We start from the raw sequence: 24441 nt of genomic DNA, 5'->3' as shown, positions 1-24441 counted from the left end.
ACATCAAAACATTGTTTTTGTTTGCTTGTCATTTCCCTTCTTGTTTGTGTTGACAGGGTTTTTAGCATATTAACACAAATTCATTTAGTTTGTTATTTTGTTTTGTTCTTTTTTGTGCAGCCATGATTTTCACCTGTTTTATAAACTGACACTCCAAAAAACTAAAGTCACTTTCCTGTTACAGCTGATATTGATGACCTGAGAGTCTGCTACGTCTTACGGAATGAAGAGAATGTCACATCTGATGTCTTCCATTTCTCCGTTGAGGATAGCGGTAAGATTTTACTCTTCTCCTCTTTTATTCACATTTTAATGTAGCAACTTTGCATCTGAGACTTTACATGTAGGAGCAGAAAGGTCCTTAATTCTTTGCCAAATGACATTTCAACAAAATGTTGAAAGGTAAAAACTGGCTCAGGTGAAGATCAAACCTGTCATGTTTTGCATACGGTTTGGTCTCTCTAACCTTTAGACTCCTCTCTGTATTTCTCCTCCTCTCTCCGAGTATCTACACTTTTATCAGGGCTCAGAGAATCTCACTTTCACAATTTTATAGTGGTTCCTGGTATTTTTCAGACAGCTAAGTAAAGAATATTTTGTACTCGGAGCATCAGTGTAGTAGGGAGTCAGAATATCAATCTTTCACAAATCTTAGGTCACTGTTTCATGACTTCACACGACTGCCGGTGTAATCTGTAAATATGGCTGGACAATATGTTGAGTAGCGTTACTGTAAAGGCTGATTTCTCAGCATGAAAACTTTTTTGTAACATGTAGAAAAAGAAGAAAAAGTTTTACTGTACATGTTTTGTCCAAAGTGAAAGTGACCTTATGGTTTTGTGAATTAGTGTTGGACAAATTGTTCCTTCTGTAATGATTATGCACTTGGGGGAACGTGCTAATCGCAGAAGAACTTCCGTTCAGTTATGCACTTGAAAGGAGAAATTGACAAATTGATTGTCTATGCTTCTGTAAAGTTATTTTTTTCCTTCTATTTCCTCTGCTCTTGGCTTGAATAAAAAGGCCCACAGCTTTTTAAATGAACACTGTAATTGAAGTACATGAGTCAATCTATGCGAATAGTATAATGGATCCACTTCGACTTCTTTTTCTCGTAGGAGAGTCGGTTTTACAGAAGGAAGGTTTAAATAACACATTTTTAACATTTTATGAAAGGCATCACTGTTGGAATCACAGCAGCACATGCACCAAAGTGCTCTCAGTGTCCACCTAAACCCCCTAGATGAACCCGTCTGTATCTACAAGCCTATATTTGACTGAAAGTAACTATTGTATGTAACACTCACAGTCATGTATGCAGGTTCATCAGTATCAGAAGTCCTTTATAAGTCCCTAAGCGGGGACATTCCTATTGTTACAGCAAAAGTTGAATAGAAGCTAAAGTGGCATAGCAGGTAAAAAAAGGCATGCAATAATACAGAATATGTAAGAAAAGCACACATGAGTTATGATAGTATAAAGATAAATAAGTAGGTAAGTACACATCCATCGCTAAATATGATGAGCATTAACTTCAGGACTTAGTGACATATGTAATGTAAGGTGTTGAGACATTGTAAAAAATAAGTCTTTCATATACTGCACAGTATTTGAGAAAATTGTCTGTATTGTATTTTTGCACATTGCCGATTTATTGCACAAGATCTCAACAGTCTGTATTGTGGGGGGTCTACAAGGGGTCGTGGAGTTTGGACAGGCTGACTGCTGAAGGAAAGCAGTACCTGCAGTATCGCTCCATGAGACACTGCGGGTGGAGCAGCCTGTCACATCTTTATATTTATATACATGATAAAGTGTTAAACCCTAATCCAGATGTGTGCTGGAACAAACTCACTCAAGCAATCCCACACATGCATGCACAGCAGAGCACTGAGGGGTAGCCGTAGGCTAAGGGGCGGTCATGCCTCAAGCACAAAGAAGTGTTTGATATTTAAGAGCCCAGCCAGCATTGTGGGTAATGAGAGCCCGGGGCGTCTGAGCTGGGCAGAGCTCCAAGGCAGCCACTGGTAATTACATGGCCCTATTACAAGCCCATCTACGGCAGGAAGCACCTTCTGTCACAGGTTAAGGCTCGCCGGGATCACAATAGTTGGTCGTAATGGGCTGCAACGTGGCTTGTTTCCCAGGCTACTCTTTGACCGTGGGATGTTGAGATCACAAAGAAAATGTTCAGATCAGAGAAATGTTCAGTTCAGAGAAAGTGATCAGAGTGAATTCAGATGAAAGTGAAAATGACTGAAAAAAATACAAATTACAGGAAAATGTGACCAATTGTATCAAAAATATTTAAGGGAGGCCTGCTTCTGATCCTAATATTGACTGTTGGTAGGTCTGACAAAGTCAAAATGTTATTTTCTTAAACAAATAAAACAACAAAAGAAAGTGAATCATTTGATTTGAGAAACTGGAACTGCACGTATGTTTGATTTTTTTTGCTATTAAATAAACTAATTCAACATATATCAATTATCCCAATAGTTATCACAATAGGTGGCAATTGATTGTTCTAATTGAACAGCCTTTACATCATATTGTTTCGTTCTACTCAGGATCAGTTCATAAAAACGACAGAAACAATCACTGTATTACAGGTAGCTTTTAGTTAGTTTTTTTGTCCAAACATTGAGATATCTATATAAAAGGCAATAAAACTGCTACTTGAAAATACAGCTAGGGGTATATTTTGCGAGCTGAATTGCCTTTTTTATGTAGTTACAATGGAAGAGATGCTTTATGTATTCACACACTGAAAAATATTTTCTGAGAACGATGTACCTGCTGAATAAGACCAGCGTGTCTCCTCTCGACCTCTGCTCATCCTGGCAATGTTTTCTGTATGTTTCTTCTCCCACTGCAAACAAGGTTGACTCTTACAATAGATTCCTTTCATCCCCCTTCACCCATCCTTGCACATGAGCAACCCCGGCATACCACTGCTTTATCTAGAGTTACAATACTTCCCCTTAAAAGATCCCCTGCAGATTTTGTAACCCTATTTTTCCCAACTTTCACGGCACTCATTAAAATATACGCAGTGTTGGCCTTGCAGATATCTGTTGAATCCAACAAAACACTTTGCATGAAGTGTCACAGTTGTGGGTGAATCTCCGCATACTAAGCTGCGAGAGTATTAAGTCTTTATCATCGGTTTTATTTGTGCATGATGTGTGCCTGGGTGTGGATCTGTTGGTGCCACTGTGACTTTTTTCTCCTTTCTTCAAAAGGCCTTTTTCCCCCCATGAAAGCAGTGCCAACACTTCAGATGACATGACCTGCTCATGCTGCCCTCTTCTCCATTTGAATGATAAGCGTAGGAAATTATTTATAAGCATGCGGACTCTCTTTTCCAATAGATGAAAGAAATCAGTCACTGAAAAAGAAATAAATGAGTCCATTTCAAACTGCTCCCATAATTACTTAAAAACTCTTTAACTCAACAGCTGAATGACAGAGTCTTATTATGTCTTGGCTCAAAAGTTTGCAGTCATCCATGAACAAACCGAATGTAAATGGGATAATCTGGTTTTAGATTGCTGTATTTCCTGGAATTTCAAAAAAGCTCTATTTAATTTGTTTCCAAAGTTGGAACCCATTGTGCTATAACTTCTCCTCAATCCTCTTTTAAGCATCTCACCTGTCTGCAAGGGGAAAGAAAGGAAAACACAAACAAGCACAGGCTTTAACTGTCATCATGGCCACAAATGGAGGTTAATCCCTTTAACCTTTTATTGTGGTCAACCTGTCCAGCAAAGTTTACTGATCAGGGCAGAAATGCAAGGTAATACATCAACATGCAGCAAACACACACACACACACACACACACACACACACACACACACACACACACACACACACACACACACACACACACACACACACACACACACACACACACACACACACACACACACACACTAATACGTCCCCTGGCTTTAGGACAGGATTCTCTTTATCTGTCTGCGTTCAGGAATTTACTGTCACTCACTTCTGCAGGGGCCGAACCCTCCTATCTTCATCCTCTTCATCTCTCTTTTCTCACACTCGTAGTCTTAGACCTCGTTGGTTGTCTCTTCATTTTCCATTATTTTACTCCTCTAAGCACCCTTGTTCATTATATATTTCATTCTCTAGTGTCATTTTGGTCTGTCTCACCGCCTATCAATGTCCTCTTTTTCTCTCGACGCACAGTATTTTTTCACATCATGTCTCGCTGAGTTTAATCTCAAAGTATGCTTCAGTTTATTATACCGAGTTTCGACTCTGTCTCAGGCATCAGATTTGGTTTTACTGTCAGACCCTTGCTGTCTTTTCCTGCTGCCTGTCCCCGCCTGCGGTGTTTGTCTGTCAGACTTGGCGGTGATGGATCTCTCTGTTGTAGGATTACAGCACATTCTGCGGTTGCGAATGTTGCGCGTGATGATCTGCATCTCATTAGAGCGTTGAAATGAGACTGTGAGACTTGTTGAGGAGATTTTTCATCTTGTTAATCGTCTTTGATTCTATGTCTTTATGCTTGACAGCCGACGCTTGCCGTGTAAACACACAAGCATGACCAAACACCCGCTAATCTCAAGAATAAACAAAAAGCTGCATCTGCATTACACTTATTTTTCAACTGAAATGATCTCTTTCTCATTTTTACTGTGTGAATACATTTCACAGAACTATCTGCATTGTATTTTCTCATCTTTAGATTCTCAGTTACCTTTTTTACATGTTTCTTCTAATTGTCACCCTAGCCATCCTCCTTATATGGTGTTTGATCTCTGTATACAAATGGTTGAAAACCTACATCAATTTTTGTTCTGTGTTTTACAGCCTTTGGAAGTCATTCTTACCGTCTGCTTTACATTCTTCATGTGTCTTAATTGACCTTACATCTTTTCTTAAGTCACATTACCAAAACAATGTGAAGTTATACTTTATTTTCTGCTCTCATTTCCATTTAAAAATGCACTGTACTTGGAAGCTGTTGTAAACACTTTATCATTTGTAATTTGAAACCGCTACAATAAAACACATATAATTCAAGTAAAAATGTGTATTTTCCAGCAAAATAAATTGTATTTTTGAAATATGGAGGAGATAATAGAGGGAAATGAGAGCGGAAGCATCGGAGGGAGAAACCAGATCATTCAAATCTAGTTTATCATCTCTGTGCTCAGACAGTTTGCTCTCAGGAGTGCCAGAAACCATCCTGAGATACATTAAACGCATCTCTCTGTTAAATATTATATTGGTGGCATGGGGAGACTTGTGCTGAAGCTGGAGTGATAGGCGTGCTGGAGTTCTGTCTCTGTGATGAGCACCAAAAATCCTGCAGGAGAACAATTGCTTTTAGGTGTTATCATTCATCTAAAACTCAGAACACACACACACACAGACATGCAAGCGTTTACACAATGACACAGGAACGAATGCATACACACTCATGCCCAACTGCAGACGCACGCATACACCACAAAGATCCACCATTTCTTTGTCCCCAAGCCTTCTCCCTTTAAGCTATGCCCTGGGTCATATTAGGCTGTCTTTGTAGACATCAGTGAAAAACTTCACGGTTATTAAGAACATCACAAAAACTTCAAAGGAGGGAGGATTCTCTGCCCCAGATGTCAGTTTCTCATGGTTTCATGTGCAAGGTCGCTTAAGGTGTTTCTAGTCATGCCTGGTGGCTATTGAATGTAGGGAGGAAACATTATTCTGTTTCACGCAACTTTTATCTATGTAAGGTGGGCGAGGGAGGTAATTTATTTCCTCTTCACTTCCTTGTGTTGCCCAGAGGCAAACACACGCATACAGTATACAGGGTAAAATATTCCTGCACCACATCAGTTATTTCCATTTGGTTTGACGTCATGTGGAGATATTAATCAAACGCAGTGAGAGGTGGAAATAATTACCAACTACATTACATCTAAAGAAGTAATCCTGACAGTCAAAATAAACTTGATCCTGGAAAATGAACGACAAAAAAAAGCTCACGCGCGCTGGCTTCAACTGACCCTCGATTTGAGCAGCGTTTTTAATACTGTGTTCGCCCAGGGCCATGAATTCCTGGTCAGCCCACTGATATCTCACCACACCTCAGGAGATTTCCACCATCATGCTGATTGCCTTGGGCTAAATACAAATGTATTAGGACACACACACATACACACACACACACACACACACACACACACACACACACACACACACACACACACACACACACACACACACACACACACACACACACTAATACTAGATAAGGCCTCTGCTAAAAGACCTGTAAAATGACTTGCTTTTTCAGTATGATGCAAGCATGGCTTCACACTCACTCTTTATATAGGAAAGAAACAGCTGAGTCCAGAACCAATCACAATCTTTAAATCCTCTTTGCCACCAGTTGCTCATACTCCAAGCCTCCTAACGTTTGTTCTGTGTCTGCCATGCGTCTGTCAGGATAAAATGAAGGGTATTCCTTAAGGGGAGTAAGATATTTGTTTTTTTGTAAACCACCACAATTTATTTTGAAAGGCACTCAGATGGAAAGTCCGTGGGCTTCTATAACTACAAAACATGTAACTGGTCATCTTGTTTAGCAGAAAGAGTGTTGCAGTGCTATTTGCTGCCTAAAAATGAGCTTGTTGCCAACTGAATAAATAGCAGATTTAGCGATTGCTTTCTGGCCTATGTTTCTCAAAAGCTTTCCATGGTGGGAGAGATCATCGGGCTTGTTGGTTGCCAGTTGCAGTGGGAGTTGGGGACTCGCATACAAAGGACTACAGAAGGCAGATGGAGAAGTAACAGTGAGGAGAGGGCCACACCACCACCAGCAGTATAATTGAACTGAACAGCAGACGGCATTGCCTTGCTGTGAGAAATGTCCTTTTGATTTTTGGTGTGAATTCTCAGACATGCAGTTCTGAGACTGTTGAACCTTGAGAAAGTCAAGACAGCCCTGCGATTAAGAGCTTAACCTCTCATTTGTGTTAAGTAAGAAATTAAGTAAGTCAAAATGATTATTTATTTATCTGGTGGGGATTCTGGTAATGTAATTTGAGCGTGCAGCATTGGCTGTACATGTGTCATCCATCTCTGCTAAATCAAAAGTCCATCTCAAAGAGAAGGTACCTCATACAGGATAGCACCCTCTCCCCCCACACACTTTGAAACTCTCTTAACACACTCTCTCCCCATATTAATAACAGTGACAGACAATTTGTGTGCTACACATTAATGTGAGTTATGCTTATTGGAAATTTGGTTGTTAAAGACTTTGAAAAAGCATCTTGCCGAAGATTTAATGTGGTCATTTTGAAATTGGGGTCGGGCTCCGGTTGCAGAATGGGTGCTTTATCCACATTTTTGTGCCTGTTAGTGGCCATTGATAGATTGTATAATGAATTCATTGCCTGACGATTTTCAGTCTGATCTCTTTATCATCCAAAGGAGGAAATACATTGTTCGGCTGTTACATAAATCATGAACTAATTTGCAGTGTATTGTGTAAAACATCAAGTATCCACTCTTCACTTAATGAAATATTTTTCTCACAAATGTCTGGAGCTGCAACCATTAAAGTGGTTGTAATGGTGATTTGGTTGTATTGTGTAATAATTGTGGTTACATGCAGACTCACACAGGCTTGACAGGCATGTGACTCTCGAGTTAGCATAAGATCAATAATTTGTTTTCAGATTCTGCTTTAGAAAATCTAAGAGGACTTTCAACCTCACTTTGGCTTAAACACTCATTAATATATCACATAGCCTCAAGTTTTTGACTTGAAAGGCTCGAGCCTCTACCTGAAGGGGAGAGTCTCGGCTTGTGCCTGCCAGCCCTTTCAGACAGATATCAGATACTAAGACCTACAGTATGTGAAGATCTATAGCACTCGTTTTGATGTGCTTTTGAATGAATGATTGTATCTTGTTGCAGTGTTTCTCTTAGGGATAAATTATCTATATATATCTTTAGAAAGAGCAGGTTTCAGAGAAAGGTTTGCTTTAATGTGGGAAAAGAGCCTGCATTGCTACTCTTTGTGTATAGCTTCTTGAATAGGACCTTGAAGTTGCTCTTCCTTTATTTAGTTTTAAAATATGTTAGTTTATTGATAAAAAAGATGTCTGTGTCAACGCTAATGTCTTAAATGAGTTGCCAGTCAGCAGCATCATTAGAATTCATTTTGAGTTGTGTTTTGGGCCACCTGAGGAAGAATGCAATTTTCACCTCTCCTCATAACTCTGGTTAGGTGTCCATTCATATCTGGGAAATAAATGTGGATGGCAAGCTTGCTAATTTTTCCACATTTGAACACCAGCTAATTGGTAAAAAACTAAACAGTGCGGTCGATTTATCAGAGTTGTTTTTGCTCAATTGGAGGTTTAATGAGAGCATTTCAATTGATCCCTACAGTAATTTGTTGGCCTAAAATGAAAGCTAAAAAAGACTATAAAGCTAATCTTGCTTGACCATATGTTTGAGAATCTACAGACTCAACTATCAGATCTTATTGCTTACCATAACATGTGACATCCCTTTTGACTCTAATCTTCTAAAATAATATGTAAAAAGTATCTTCTAAAAGTACAGCTGTCAGGGATTTTACGATCCTACGTCACGAGTCACAATCACAACATGAGCATCAAAGTTTACTCTGCAGAATACTCAGTCTTTTTTTTTTCTTTGTGGAGAAACTTTGATCCTTAATTGGTAAAAAATAAAGAAGAAAAACACCTTTTGCTGACTATTTGTTAGGAAGGCCTTTGAAAGAGGGTGTAAACTGAATTTAGCACTATTGAGGATGATTTCAAAGCTGCTTTTTTGTATGGTCAGCACATGTGAGAGGTTTTTCATCCTTCTGAAAAGCTAGAGGAATGAGGACTGAGATCCTTACTGTCTGTCCACCGCTCCTTTAGTGTGAGGGAGGTCATGCATTATGACTGGTTCACGCATGCAGGCACTCACACTCACACACACACAAACGCAAACACAGACACTCTAAAAGCTCAGGCAGCTTATACTGCATTTACTATTAGGGATGAAAGTGAAGGTTGCAGAAGAGTTGGGATTGAAAAGTTGTTTGTGTTTGCTGTGGTATACTGAGTGAAGAGTCAACTTTGCCTACAGGCATTTTGGAGGATACATGAGCTCTGATTACATTATGTGTCCTCACCTCAGCATGTTGAAGTGCTGAACTTTTCACCTCTGCTTGGTTTTAGCACCATGTCAGCTTACCATGTAAGAGTTTTATTCTAACAGACAGATGAACACTTACAATATTCATAGTGCAGGGAATAATTTCCATCTTTGTGATGCTATTTGTGAGGATAAGTAAAAGAGTAGTGCAACCTATTTTTGCACAAGGTTTGAAAAGCTATGCCCTGCTGCCATTTATGAGCCCTACCATGATGGAGGTGAAGTGCTGTATGTGCTTTTAACAACCTTACAGCTCCAGTATTTAAGAAACAGCTTTGTAATTGTGGTCAATAGAGCTAAATGAGATTTCCTTTCTGACAACCTACACATAACGTCCGCGCGACAGTACTCCACCTCTGCATTTCCCTCTGCCAGCAAAACACTCTGACATTTAGTTCAGCACTCACAGAAATGCAACGCATACTTAGGCATTGTTTATTACTAAACAAAAGATCCCATCACCTTATCTTTTATTCAAGTTTTAAAATGCTATTTCAGTATTTCCTTTCATTATCCCAGAACTCAGTCCTTTTTCCCCTGCAGGTGGGTAAATTAACCACACAAAGCAGCATCCTCCCTGTCCGCTTGCAGAGTGGCAGCTATTGAGTAGTTCTATTAGCTAAGCACCAACATGATCATTTACTCTGCTAACGCCTCCTTAACAACACTGATTGGCTGGCTTGCATTAAATCCTCAGGCTGATGTGCACAGGCAGGAAGAAAACACAGATTAACAAAGGGACAATTGAATGTAATTGCAGAGCACATTAAAAAGATTGTCTGGTATATAAAGAAAGATATAATATTTGATGGTGTTTTTTTTATATAAATCTGTAAATATTCTGCAGCAGATGTGTTGGGAACCTAGAGCACATTGAAAATAATTAAAACACTTATTCTTCATTACAGTTTCACAGTAATTGCGCCCTTGGGTCACATCATTTTGCCTCATGGTTTCATTTCACAGTTTTAAAAGAATATTGGACTCATTCTCTGTGCTTGAATAGCCTTTCCAATACATTATTTCCAAAGTGACCGTTCGTTCCCATTTAATGTTGTTATACTTATTTAGTTACTTAGTCAATTCAGGAAGGGTCTTTCAATTCAATATTTACAAAAAAAACAACACAATACCTTTAGAAAGTGAACAGGAGAACAACATTTACTAATATTATTGTGTGTTTTGTGCAGGTGGGAACAAACTCAAGGGACAGCAGTTCCGTCTGGACTGGGCCTGGGTCTCTCTGGAGAGAGAGTACTACGTGGTGGACGAGGAGGACAAGTTCCTCGAGGTGGTGCTCAGGCGGAGAGGATACCTGGGAGAGACGTCTTTCATCGGTAAGTCTGTTTGTCTTTCTGTCTCTCTCACTGTCTTCCTCTCTAGCTTTCTGGCGGGATGGCTCTTGGGACAGCAAGGATGATCAGTCATTCAATCTATCAGCACACCACTTTGGGCTAGACTGAAATACCCGATTGATCATCTCAACTTCCATAAGTGTTAATGTCTGTTTTTTGCTTGCTTTTGCTTACCCTTCTTCTTGTGTGCATCAAGCATAAAGAAAACATGTGCATAAAATAAAGATAAGATTGATGGAGTTCAAGGAAAGATCAACCTGAACCTTATCTTTCCACTTTTTTGCTTGTTTGTTGGTGAATAGTGTACAAAACATTGTCATTTGCTTCCCCTCAGAGCTTTATATTCGTATTATGTACCTGGAGAGCTGTTCTCCCATACACACTTTAAGGCCAAACATTATTTCTAACAGTTGAAGCCAAAAAGCAATTGCAAGGTTTCCTCTCAACACACACTGTAACCAGATTAAACCTTAAATCCTCTAATTCTGTTTGGCCTTGGGCCCCTTCTGGTCTATGCTGTGCCCTGTGTAGAGATTTTAGTAGCCCATACAACAAAACAATGACAAGGAAAGTATTTCTGCTAAAATACTGTTTTGAAGAAAGCCATATTTGCTGCAGAAGGGCGAGAGGTTTGTCACTGTAAGGACATGAAACGGGTATCCAAAGAAATTGCATTGAGCTGCGGGAGCAAAAAAGCACACAAAGAAATCTCATAGAAAAAGAGCATTAATGGCTGTGAAATCACTGAGGTTCAATCACGTCAGTTTTAAATGACATCATTAGTCTCACCATTAACAGAACTGTCACATCATCTCCTTCTCTCTATGTGAAGCAGGATGGTAAACATGAATGAGCGTTGATCTGTTTCATTAGTTTTCCTCGGAGGTCCCTCAGGGCTCTGACACAACCAAGCAAACAGCCGGCCGTTTAGCAGTATATGGTGACTCACTGCCTCTTTACAGTTTGTAATAAATCTATTCTCACACTTATACTTAAAAAGAAACATAGTGTACTTTTGACTTTGGGAAATATGCTCCCCATCTGAATGTGGCACTTAAAAAAATGTGAAAATTCTCTGAAGAAATAAAGCATCTGTTCAATTTTGTTCCAAAGTAGAACAGATTTACTCTTTAAATTGAGCTTATCAATGATCTTTACAGTAGTTCTTCATCTGCCTTATGTAGTATGTCAGTGACTACCATTAAGCATATGGGGCTGTCAATTGAACGAGACACTTTCCGTATTTAGACAGAACACTCAGTGGCTCATCAGCAAACCTAAAAACAAAGTCATCATCATTCTGGCTGCAGCACTCATTACTGTACAAAACACAGAGTGGGCAGTGAACACGCTGCTAGCTCTGTGCCGCTCAAATCTCCAATCCAGCCGGCTACAAAACATGGATGCCGTACTTTTTAAAATGTTTTTTGACCAGCAGATGGAGGTGATTTAATGTTGGAAAGGACAACCCACTATGTTTGTAGTGCTTCTGTCTGAGTGTTTGTGCTGATACAAAGGTTAAAAGGATGAGGATGGTGTTGTCCCTGAACGCTCCTCCTGGCCCTGACTTTGTCGTGCTGAATTTCGTTCGCTCTGTGAGAAGGAGCAGCAGTAAGCAGCTTTTACTCACTCCATCCTCTCATCATCGTTCTGATCCCTTTTAATCGCCGGGTCAGGTGGCATCACAGAGGAGCAGTTGATGTAAGCTTTAAGACTTATCTACCTGTGCGTATGCCGGTGTGTGTGTATGCACATGCGAATGTTGTATTTGATTCCTCTCGGGAAGGTTTTGAGTGTATCTCTTGGGCACACATGAAAGCTTGCATTCAGACTCTCATCTCTTTGCAGAGTCGGTGTGTGAACACCTGGTTATCTCTGACCACACACTTAACACATGCACACACATTCGCTTTCAAGACTTCCTTTTGAATGAATGACTGGTAGACACGGTGCTAACATGCATCAGTGTGAAAGTGCTTTCCTTCCATGCGGACGTAGATACAAGATTTTGGGCTGAGGCTTATTTATGCATAAGAGCGTGGAGGGCAGACGGTAAAGAGAAGGAATATTTGCTTTTAACCTAAAGGAAAAAGTTGAATACCCTCAACCACAGAACTAAACCAAATTAACCCTGACAGTGTTTTTTTTAAATAGAAAAGTGGATGTACGCTTTATGTATGTATCTCTGTGTGTTTCTCCATCTATATGCCTAGTGTAGACCCCGTTGGAACACTGATGATGAAATACAATCGAGTTTAGGGCAACACAGAATGAAAAACAGAAACTGATCGAAGTCTAATAACTTTCATAGATTTCAATTTGCTGGGCTGGTGAACAGAAGAATGGAGCAAATGAACCAATAACAGAATGGCAATATACTCTAGGTGGACAAAATAACAGGAACACCATACAATGCAATCCAATAATGCCACAGTAATGGCGATATTGGATTGATGTTTGCTGTTAATTGAACACTATATAAGGGTGTAGATTGTGACACTGTTCAGCAAATATCTTGATGAGAGTCAGCGTTGTTTAGGCTCTCCCTGTTCATCTTTGCTAATTTAAACCTTAATGGTTTAATGGTATTCATCCTTACATAATAAGTTTATGTGAAGGATTTGGTAGAAGGCCCTGTTCATAATGTGCCTAATTTTGCAAAAAATGTTGGAACGAATATAAAACATAGAGCTGAACAGAGCTTCAGTCTCTGCCCAAAAACCCAAATGGCCCAATTGTACCCACCTGGTTTGGGTTAGATTTGGCTGTATTTTTCAAAATTCAGTTTCTACTAGGAGCTGGAACTGTGTTTCTCCATTTATGATCAAGTGTTTGTGAAGTGTGCTAAGATAATAATGACACTACGCAATCAGAGCATAAAGAACAAAGTAAAACCTTCTAAGTCTAGTCAGAAAAGTAAAATGAAAAATAGAAAGTTGATACTGAACGTACAGGTCGATAGACAGGTCACATTAGATCAGACATATGGATAAAAACACCCTTAGTCTGTTGCTCCCTTAGTTGCAAGGGTTAGCTGATGAAAGGAGTTTTGCTGTGCCAGTCAACAACGGAGGGGAGCTGTTACGCGTGCTCCATCACCACAGGTAGTGTGGCGAGGATCAGTGAAGGAGGAAAGCAGAGATAAGATCAAGGTTAAAAAATGCCCCTGCAAAGCAGAGCTCCTGCAGGGCTGGTCAAGAGCATGGGATCAGATTGGATTCTTCTACCCCTATTTTCAAGCTCACTGTCAATGATGAGACCAACCTTTAGCTTTTTTTGTCATGGGTGTCTGTTTTTTTGCATCCTGTAACTTCTGTGACACAGTCCCACTGACTTTTCCATCTCTTACCTTCTTTCCTTTTCATCCCTTATCTCTTCTCACCTCCTTTTACCATGGAGGGCATTAGGTCCTTTTGCTACTAACCTGCTTTACCTCATCAAAGACACTATGTCGCTTCTTCCTCCACCCTTACTGCCTTACAGCACTGGGTCTGTGCCATAGGCTTCCTCACTTTTTTCCTCCACCCACTCACCCTTTGTCATTTGTCTTGGATCTACCTTATTCACTCCTGTCTGCCTCACATCAGCACAGCACTTGTTTGCCAACAGTTGTTGCTCAGTATTTTCCCACTTCCTTGTGTGCGATCTGAAAGTGGTTTTAAAACACTGCAGTGTGGCTCTGCAGGTTCTTCTCCTTTTGTGTCTTGGTTAAGTCATATCTTATTTCTCTATTTCCCTCAAGATACTCATCCTCTCCACATTTTTCCTTTTGTTTTTTGTCACTCCTTTGTTGAGTATTATGAGAAGCCCCATATGGAAACAAGATCGAGATGAATTGTCACCCCCCCTCTTTTTCTTTGCCAAAGCACACTCCTTCAAGAAAGTTTATTATTGTCATTTTCTGATCAGTCCTTGCTCAAAGAGATAAATGGAGGATTGTTAACAAGGTGTACATTCCCCAGGATAATCATCTCCTGTGGGATGTATCCCTCATTATCTTTGCCGAACTGAGATGGGACAATTTAATACGAGAATAGATGGTTTCCCCTTTTTTAAATCTCCACCTTAGCTGCTTTGATGAGGAATGACCTTTATGGTATAATGAGCATGAAGGTTCCTACAATTGTCACTTCATAATGAATTGTATAATCTGCATCCAGCCAAACTTAACAGTTTGCAGATTTTGCTTTCATCAATGAAACAAACTACGATACAGAACAAAAGAAAAGGAAAGCTGTAGCAGCTATAAACAGAATATGTGAGTCTTGTGTGTTTGTGTGTGTGTGTTGTGGAAAAGAACACAAGGGAATGTGTTGAAGAACAGCATCTTAGAGATAAAAATCTTTGGGCTTGGTGTATCTCCGCCTGCTGTGAAGGAACCCCAGTGCAACCCAAGGCTATGCGTGTCCCTCCCCTCCAGGGAGTCCTGCAAAGGTGGCTGAATGAGGCGGCTCTAACCTTTTAAGATCAAAACTCCCCCTTTTTCTTGTGTTTGTGTGTGTGTGTGTGTGTGTGTGTGTGTGTGTGTGTGTGTGTGTGTGTGTGTGTGTGTGTGTGTGTGTGTGTGTGTGTGTGTGTGTGTGTGTGTGTGTGTGTGTGTGTGTGTGTGTGTGTGTGTGTGTGTGTGTCTTTCTGTAGTTCGTAATCTATTTGATATGGATCAATTGATTATCAGGATTGATAGAACTCTTTCTTTATGAATATGATACTTTTTGCGCATGAGTCGTCAGTAATTGCCTCTCTATGCTGTAGAGCAGTTTCATCGACAATGGCAGTCTGTTATTAAAAGACCTCTCTCAGTTTATTGATTCTCTGCAAGAAGATAGACGTGTTGCTTTTTTGATTTTGACCCTGGTCTACAAGAAGATTTCAAAACAGTTTCACACACACTTTTCCATGAACTTTGCTGTCGATAGTCTAGGTTTTACTTTATTTTTCTAAGTGACCCTGCTTTCCTTGGAGCATCACAAAGAAGCAGAAGTGTATACTTGTGCAAGAGACATTTTAAAATGCAATGGCAGATAGCCATACAATGTACTACCAGAGGATGAATACTTTGAATCTTGGAAATGTGTCAAACTTTATTTTAGTTTTCATGTTAGGTGAGAAAGAGGACTTTAGTTTTGTTTGCCTCTTCACTAATGACGCTCTGTGATGTTAAATGATAAAAGATGATTAAGAATGCGGCTATTTGAAGGTGTTGTTTACTCACATTTTTGATGCACCGCATACAATTTGACCAGGATAAGGGGCCACTCAGCAAGTGAACCAGTGTACCATAGGTTGTCCTGACTGAACTTCAATTAGTCATCGCTCAGATTTCCGAGAAAGAGTTTTTACAGACCCTAGGGATGTTGATTTGTTTTTTTATGCGTGCAGCTGCGGTGAGCAATAGCAGCATCGTTAGCTCGTCCTGTGGGACAAAAAGCACAGAAACAAAGACAGTTGAAAAATAACAATGCCTTGCCAAAAATGAAGAGAATGAGGGTGTCATATTTTTGATATGCTGCTGGCATCTGATCATATCAAATGTGCAAGTTCAGTATTTAATTATTGTTGGCTGGTGGGACTATCAACAAACACAAAAGTGCACCCAGAAATGCAGGGCTAAACCAAAATATATGTGCAGGGATTTGCATTGTGATCAAACAAAATCACTGGTGATCCTCACAGATATAGTACAATTGAATGAGTGGATTTTTAAGCGTGTGTATGATTATTGTCAGCTTTTTCCACAATAAATACTCAGATCTTTTTGACTGTGTGTAGGATCTAATGTATCCAGTCTCATCTGCATTTCTTTGTCACATTCTCTGTTTCCCTCTATGTCTTAAAAAGGAAAAAAGCAAATTATTTTATATTTACAGTCACATGCATCAGCCTGGCATGACACATGGCTCCTTGTTCTTGTGAGGCACTGTGAATGATGACAAAGGAATGTAAACAGCTCATTTCCAAATGTAATACATTATTGTATGGCTTCTGCCACCTGGCTTTCCTTGATGTGCGTTTGATGTGAAACCCAGTGGTACCAGTGAGCTCCGCTACTTTGAAGAAGGTGTGTTTATGAGCATCAATGTTAGATGGATTGTTGCAGAGTGGAATCACATGAAAGGCCTATTATAAATGAAATAGGAGACATTTGAAGAGAAAAGGAGACACACGCACACATTTCCATGCATAGCCAACAACCGTGGTAGCTAATCCATCTGAGTAAGGTGGGATATGCTTATTTAAACGCTTCACTATCAAATTCATTTCACACATTCCTGAGGCTCTGTGAATGATCAGTGAAGAAATATAGACGCAGGGCTCTTTTTCACACCACTCTGAACAACATTAAAGGGTGTGAATATCTTATCTGTTTTTCATCGGTTTCTCTCTTCTGCCTGTCACCCTTTATTGGTCGCTCTCTTTATTTTGTCCTCATTTCTTTCTTTTCTTTTCTTTTTACGATCTGGCCTGCTCTCCTGTCCTCTTCCTTTTTACGACTATCATTCTGTATCTTCTTTCAGGCATTGGCACCCAGGATGGTAGTGCCAAGAAGGATGAGGATTTCAAGGGTAAGTCCCAGAGGCAGGTCCAGTTTAACCCGGGACAGACCACAGCCACGTGGCGGGTTCGGATACTGACTGACGGGAAGTACGAGCAGGCGGAGACCTTCCAGATTCTGCTTTCGGAGCCGGTGATGGGGGTGATGGAGTTCCCTGACACAGCAACAGTGGAGATCCTGGATCCTAGTGACGGTCAGTCCTGCATATATATCATGCCCTCCATACACATGGAGACCACTGAATATTATTTTGTTATGACATTATGATGGGGGGCTTTTTCTCCACATTTAAATCGCAATAGACTATGAAGCTGAAATGCATTTATTCATTTTTGCCCATTTATTCTGAACAATCTCAGTTTATCCTATCCTGGAAGCAACCATTTCTGGAGAATGAATACAGATGCAGAATATTAGGTGTTGTCAGCATCCAATATATATAAGAGGGATGTGAAGTTTCTGTTTTAGGTTCATAAATCAAACATTTTCCAAAGGATTGTATTACATTAAGTACTGTTTTTTTATTGATTCATTCTGTATTCATCATCAATGGTGTTTTCATTCACTTTAGCGTCCCTATTCGATGTGATATCCATTATTAAAAATCAAGATCAAACTAACTGCCTCTACAGACAGACAATGAGATTGGAAAAACAAGGTAATAGACCATATTGAGGATTTTGCACACCTCACCAGACAAATATAACAGAGTCAGTAAAGTTTCTGACATTTATAATGCACACCAAACAAAAACCCAACTGCCACTCAAGTATTCCTGTTAGACAACAATGAAATATACACAGGCCTTTAGAGTATATCACATTTGTTGTGTGAAGCATCAGTCAACCTGGCACACACAGAAGGATGAATTGTCAATATAACTGCTGTCTAGTGTAGATATACAGTCATGTCAAATCTATGGAGGCAAAGAAGATAAATATGACATGACAGACAGTGGAGAAGTGTGGTAGGGATGATGCATATTTTCAGTTTTTACACACTGGAAGTACTGAGGACAATGCTTTACCTTAAAACCCAATACAACAAAATGAGTAGAGGTTTTTGTTCATTCATATATCCATTATCCTCAGGCCAATTCAAAGGATGCATAATTAAGAAGTTGCTGTTAAGCAGTGAACGTCGTTGAAAGTTTTCACAGGAAGTGTGTTATGCAAAAAAACTTCAGCCTTATGCTTTCTCTTTTTTAAATAGTTTGTAATCTGCCATTTTCACCGTCCTCTGTCGTTGTTGCTTTGCCTGCAAATTGAAATGTTAATGGAATATTGAGTAGTGCGACAAAGTCGCTGCTCTGCTCCATCAAGACCAGATTAACCCTTTTGCAGCTTTTAGCTTTTGTATGCATGGTACCTTTCTTCAAAACACTTTTCATAAAATAATAGCTGAGCAACAAATCTGGAAACACTGGAGCTTCCATTATAATGACTCATGCAACAGCTGCTCTCATCACTCTCCCTCTTTCATTTTTCTTATCATTCTTTCTCTTTCACCATTTCCCTCTCCCCCCTCACATTCTCCTTCCTCAATCTTTCCTCCCCTGTGGGTTAATTACGGTTTGTGTGGACTGTAGGAGCTGGTTTGTTTTCACACATCTCCAGGGATTGTCTAATGTGACAGAGATGTGCCACTCTGTACTCTAATGGGCCAGTGAAGCTTTAGCTATGCCTGTGGCGTTAGCTGTACTCCAGCTTCTTTCTCTAATGATGAAAACTGGCTTTGCCTGGACTTCTGGTTGGCCTGGAGATACCCGCCCTCCCCAGAGGATATGTCAGCTGGGTTAATAGCTTTAGAGAAACAGAGACGTTCGCTAAGCTTAAACCAAAAGTATTTCAAAATTAAGGAGAGCGTAAAAAAGCTGAATTTGTTCTAACAGCACGGACAGTCTGTGTTTGTGTGCAAACATGCCTGGAGCTCTTTTTATTGTTTTTCTTTTGCTTTAGTTATAAGATTGTGTACCCTCGACTGCCCCATCTGTATTAGCCTGTTGCTACCTAAATTAATAACAAGGAGTGGGCTTGTCCTGTAGCACGGCTGCCTCTGGTGAACACACTTTCACTGCTGCAGCCGACACAAGCTTGATTTAATTACTGGGTGTGATAGCCAAACAGTGCTCCTACAAAACTTTGTTGCTTTCTTCATATATAATCCATGCACAGTGCTGAGTGAAGAGGAAGGTGACTGGCAGCTTGCTGTTTGACTGTTCGCTGCAAGCAGTACCAGCATCCTGCTAGAGTCAGTTATAATGTTATTGCATCCTTTACAGCAGGGACACTTATTATCAGTACAGCTAGCTCTGCTGTTGTACCAAGGTGTTTCAACTTGATGATGAAGAACTTTTTTATGCTTTGTCATTTTTGGTATGAGATCGCAAGGCCAGCTGCAGTCAGGCAAATCCTTGACTGAATATAAGCGCTTTGTCTCAGTTAGGAAGTAACATCTCTTGACTAATGTAGGATGCATCAGGGGACTACTATGTGTGTTTGCTGCGGCTCACTGTGAAAGAAATTATTAACTATGAAATCATCAATAATGGAGAGGTTCTAGGCATAGAAATGAAAAACAACAGATCAGGTGCAAGTGTTTACTCTCTGAACACATTTTGCAAAAGAGTGTTTTGTATCTTCCCATAAATGATTTAAAATAAGTGTGTTTTCCCTCTAGGATGTGAACTAGACTGACTTAGCTTAAAATGTGCTTTTTTAATTCTTGGGTAGATTTAAAGGCACTAGAAGAGCCAAGTGTGAGGTGAAATGTGAATGAAAAATTAGGAGATGAGGTGTACTGTATACAGTATGTGTAGAGAGAGATGAAAATCAGGGTATAGCTGTGTGTGTGTGTGTGTGTGTGTGTGTGTGTGTGTGTGTGTGTGTGTGTGTGTGTGTGTGTGTGTGTGTGTGTGTGTGTGTGTGTGTGTGTGTGTGTGTGTGTGTGTGTGTGTGTGTGTGTGTGTGTGTGTGTGTGTGTGTGTGTGTGCGTGCGTATATTTGTGTGTGTGTGTTGGTGTGTTTGATAGGTATGCGGTGAACCCTAATCCCGTGCTATGAGTCTCTGCACCCCCTGGGGAGTTACAGATTGTGGGCAGCCACAGAAGGGAGAAACGTAGGAAAAGGGAAAAGATAGAGAACAATTTAGAGAAAGTCATCGTAAGAGTAGAGAAATCGTTGACCCCCTGCAGTGCATAAGATTGTCTTATGTTGATGACTTCTTCCCAAAGAGTCATCTCAGGTGCTGGTTTCTTTTTCTCGCTGGTTCTTGAATCAAACATCCAAATCTGTTTTTTCTTGCAGATTGTTCACACTCCAGCGCTTGCCATTTTAATACAAGTTTGTGTTGCATAAGCAAGCCACAAGTGGCCTGAAGCTCCCATCATTCACTCATTCATCTCAAAAAGAAAAGGGGAGGAGAACAAAGTAAAATATCTGGGACAAGCTCAGTCCACTCTGCTAGTATTTTTATTGGTCCCTGTGCGTCTGTGGAAAATAACTCCGTCTTTCTATAATGCCAGTAAGTTCTCTGCTTTGAAAGATGATGCTTTAAGTCTCTCTTTCAATCATTAAGTCTTCTCACAGATGGAGAGAGGAGTAGAGAATCAGAGAAAAACAATGAGAACGATGTTTTTCTGACCCTACTGTGTGTGCTGGAGTCGATGTGTCCAAACTTCCAGCTGATTTTCTGAGAGGCTTGCATGTGCAAATGTGGGTGTCACACCAGGCAGGGAGAACAACTTTCAGAGAGGTCTCTTTGAAGAGCACCTCTGGTTGCTTTAAACCCAAAAACTGTGAGGGAGGGTTATTTTTGAATATGAATAAGCACACCGCAGGACCACCACTGCAATACATCTGAATAAAAAATGTCAGCTACAGCCCACTAATGCAGAGCCAGAACAAAGGCCTGTATCAGTATTGATGGCCTAATGTACTATGGATTTTTTCAGATTGTTATACATATAATTATCCTTTCCTTCGTTCCTCTGACTGCCTCCTCTCTTTTTCTCCCCCAAACAGAGTCAACTGTGTTCTTCCCTGTACAGATCCACTCAGTGCAGGAAGATGTTGGAGAGCTGTTCATCCCGGTACACCGCAGTGGAGACATCAGCGAGGAGCTCATGGTGGTCTGCTTCACACAGCAGGGTACAGACTTACCTTTTTTAACCTCATCTAACCAGTTTAACCTCAGTGTAGCTCACCTGCATGCCAACTTGCTGTTTAGCCTGATAACATTAAATGGAGAATGTGTGTCATTAAATGATAAATGAAGAGCTTTTCACTGCCTGTTCTTTATTCACATATTAAAGCAAGATATAAATAATACACTATTAAACCAATTTTAAGTTCTCCGGATTATCATACTTCCCAAGACAACACTAATAGATCAAGCTAACTTGTATTTTAGTACGATGTGCACATAATCCTTCGATTCTACTCACATATTCACATTTGATTCATAGAAATGTATATGATAATAAGTACTTCAATAAACCTTTTCCATTAAAGGAAAAAGTTGTACCTGAAGCAGAGTCTTTCCATTTCTTTCTCAACTGTCACTGTCGTCTCTTCTTTTTCTGGTCCCTGTGAAGGTTCTGCTTCAGGGACGATTCCCACCACCGTCCTGTCTTACTCGGATTTCATCTCCCGCCCGGAGGAGCATGGCAGCGTCCTTCGCTTTGACAAGGGTGAGAGGGAGAAGCAGTGTCGCGTGGTGATTATCGACGACTCTCTGTACGAGGGAGAAGAGAGCTTCAACGTCACTCTGTCACTGCCTGTCGGGGGGCGTCTGGGAATGCACTACCACACCACCAAAGTCAACATCGTAGAAGACATGGATGATGGTAAGGCATGCTGATGCATTCTATATTTCTATTTATTTTCTATGTTATTGCCTATGAAAGATTATGATGAAGAAAGGCGGAGAGTTATCTGTTTGTTGTGCGTATGTCTAGGTCTTTAAGGTTAGAAAAACACATGAATATGGACACACACAGTTGCCACTTTGCTAGACGTTCTGGCGAATTTCCTTCGGAGTCTTTATGTCACGGAATTTTCCTAATTAAGCTTGTTTACGGACAGGCTGTTGAGGCATGTTGAAAACACCCTGACATAGCCTCTTCACCCGCAGCAGACAGAGGGGATCACACTCCTGTCTCGCTGTCATTCAGGCAATTTTTAATTAATGTCGGGACTCACACAGGGGTCCATTGGGACTACATTATGTAGACATGTCCCTGGTCCGTGTTTATCCTGTAACAACATTGTATGGACAAAGCAGATTACATCTCATGATCACATGCAGTGGTTTTGTCTAGGGACGGACAAGCCTGCTGGGAAATACTTATTGCAATATACAGGCATCCTCCATTATTTCCATATTCTGCATTGATTTACTTAATAGACTCAGAAATGTTTCTGCTCCAGGTGTCTTGTTGAATTCTATTGTATCAGTAAAAGGCAGTACTGGTGTAATACATTCAGGTTTTATTCCTGCAATTTAAAAAAAGGGCTTGACTTAATATCAAGAGCAAGAAAATTATATTGACCTGCATGTAGTTCAACTCAGTCTAAATGACTTTTTACACTGCAATGCTCAACAAGTATACATATTGTTGTGCTCTGAATTCATTTTACATCATTCCTACCGATCTGTTACCTTGTTATGTAGAAATTGAACTCACTATTACTCATTTGCTGTAGTGGGATATAGTTGTCTACTTTTAACTTCCAGCCAAAATAAAATTCATCAGGCGGTGTTACGCAGAGAGCAAGGAGACTAGTCATGTCAGAAGCTTGTATTAATGCAGGCATATTGGTTGAAATTATGACTGGTTTTATTCAGGGGGGAAAAAGTAAAAAAGTTAATTGCAAGTTTCTTCAGAATAAAAAATGTTTTGTGTGTGCCAGGGGGATGTCTAAGTTATAATTACTAAATGTCTTTTGAAAATGAAGACTCCTTACATATTTACTTTCATTAGCTCCTCTATGTCATAAATGATGTGTATTAGAAAGAATAGTGTCAGAGAGGACTTGTCATGCCAGTGCCAGACCGAAGACAACTCACTTATGTATACAACCAAATTGTGCCAAATTGAATGTGTATATGTGTGGATGTGTGCATGGAGGCATCTGGGGGCTAGTTAACGAGAAACATGACACACTGTCTGATTGTTAGTATATTATCAGAAGACTTCAGTCTTGGTGCTAAGTTCAAAGGAATGTAAAATGTGTTTGTGAAAACCCAACTCCAGTGAGAGATGATGTGTCATTTTTAGCCTCCCAGAGGATAATATAGCATCTGACAGTGCTGTAATACCTGCACTCAGGCAGACAGACTGCACCCTCGTTCACATTAATACAGCCAACAACAACAGCCAAGCAAGGGACCACAGTAACAATGCTCTGTGTTTACTTGCGTACATGGTTGTGTGCCGTGCATGCATGCTTATGTGTGTGTGGGTCTGTGAGAGTTAACGGTAGACCTCAAATCATGCATCAAAGGTAAGTGGTAAAAAAAAAGCACTTGTAAAAGTGTGACTGCTAGTGCTCTCCCTTGGCCCATTTTCCCTTCCCCCAGGTTAGAGTCAAGTTTAGTCCGCCTTTCTCCTTCCATCTATTTTTCCACTACCCACTCTCTCTTTCCCTCTCTCTCTCTCTCTCTCTCTCTCTCTCTCCCTCTTTCTCTCCCCCTCTCTCACAAAAAACCCAGGGGTGTCTTCTAGATTTAGTTCTTTATCAGATTAAACTCTACAGTACCTGTCTCCCTGAGTGTTGTGCTCCGCATGGCTGCACCCTCTGACTCAAAGTGAGCGTTGTCATCTCCTTGCACCACGCCAAGGAGAAAGGACACTCCGTCTCTCTCAGTCGGGTGCATATGGCACCAGCTGAGTTTGTAAAATTGTAGATTAGCTCTGAGTATTTTTTGGAAACCCAGACCTTCATTTCAATATAAGGGCAGCTTTGCTGTTGGCCACACTCCCAAAGCAGCAGAATTGCTTGCCCATTGCTCGTTTGTACATTGTGCCTTTGCTGAAGATAAAAAAAAGCTGGGTTTTTAAACACTTCAGGAGAAATATTACTGCAGCCTCAAACACGAATCCTTCTTTACCTATCATTATTGGAAGCACGTTTGATTATTTTAAAATATATTTAAATAGGAAATGTTTAAAATGAATACATGCCTTACTTTCGTTACATTTCCTCAATGCTCACATAAGCCGCAAACTCTAATTATGTGTTGTCTACACTCCCTTAATACACATTTGATATGAAAAGGAAAAGAAAGGAAAGAAAAATCTCAATGATTTGCACATCAGCCTT

The 24441-nt window shown here is 40.2% G+C and overlaps 1 protein-coding gene across 1 annotated transcript in view; it reads left to right on the top strand.

The window, feature by feature from the left end:
• The window catches only part of frem2a (FRAS1 related extracellular matrix 2a), a 48559-nt gene that overhangs the window by 7550 nt on the left and 16568 nt on the right, over nt 1-24441 (top strand). The window contains 5 exon segments of the mRNA XM_063895490.1: nt 185-274; nt 10399-10545; nt 17079-17309; nt 21139-21264; nt 21711-21962. Of these exon segments, the coding sequence (XP_063751560.1) occupies nt 185-274; nt 10399-10545; nt 17079-17309; nt 21139-21264; nt 21711-21962 (846 nt within the window).

This window comes from Eleginops maclovinus, chromosome 11 (genome assembly GCF_036324505.1).
Source record: "Eleginops maclovinus isolate JMC-PN-2008 ecotype Puerto Natales chromosome 11, JC_Emac_rtc_rv5, whole genome shotgun sequence".
Classification (NCBI taxonomy): domain Eukaryota; kingdom Metazoa; phylum Chordata; class Actinopteri; order Perciformes; family Eleginopidae; genus Eleginops; species Eleginops maclovinus.
The sequence above is the reverse complement of the archived record's forward strand: the minus strand, read 5'-3'. Positions and strand labels throughout refer to the sequence as shown.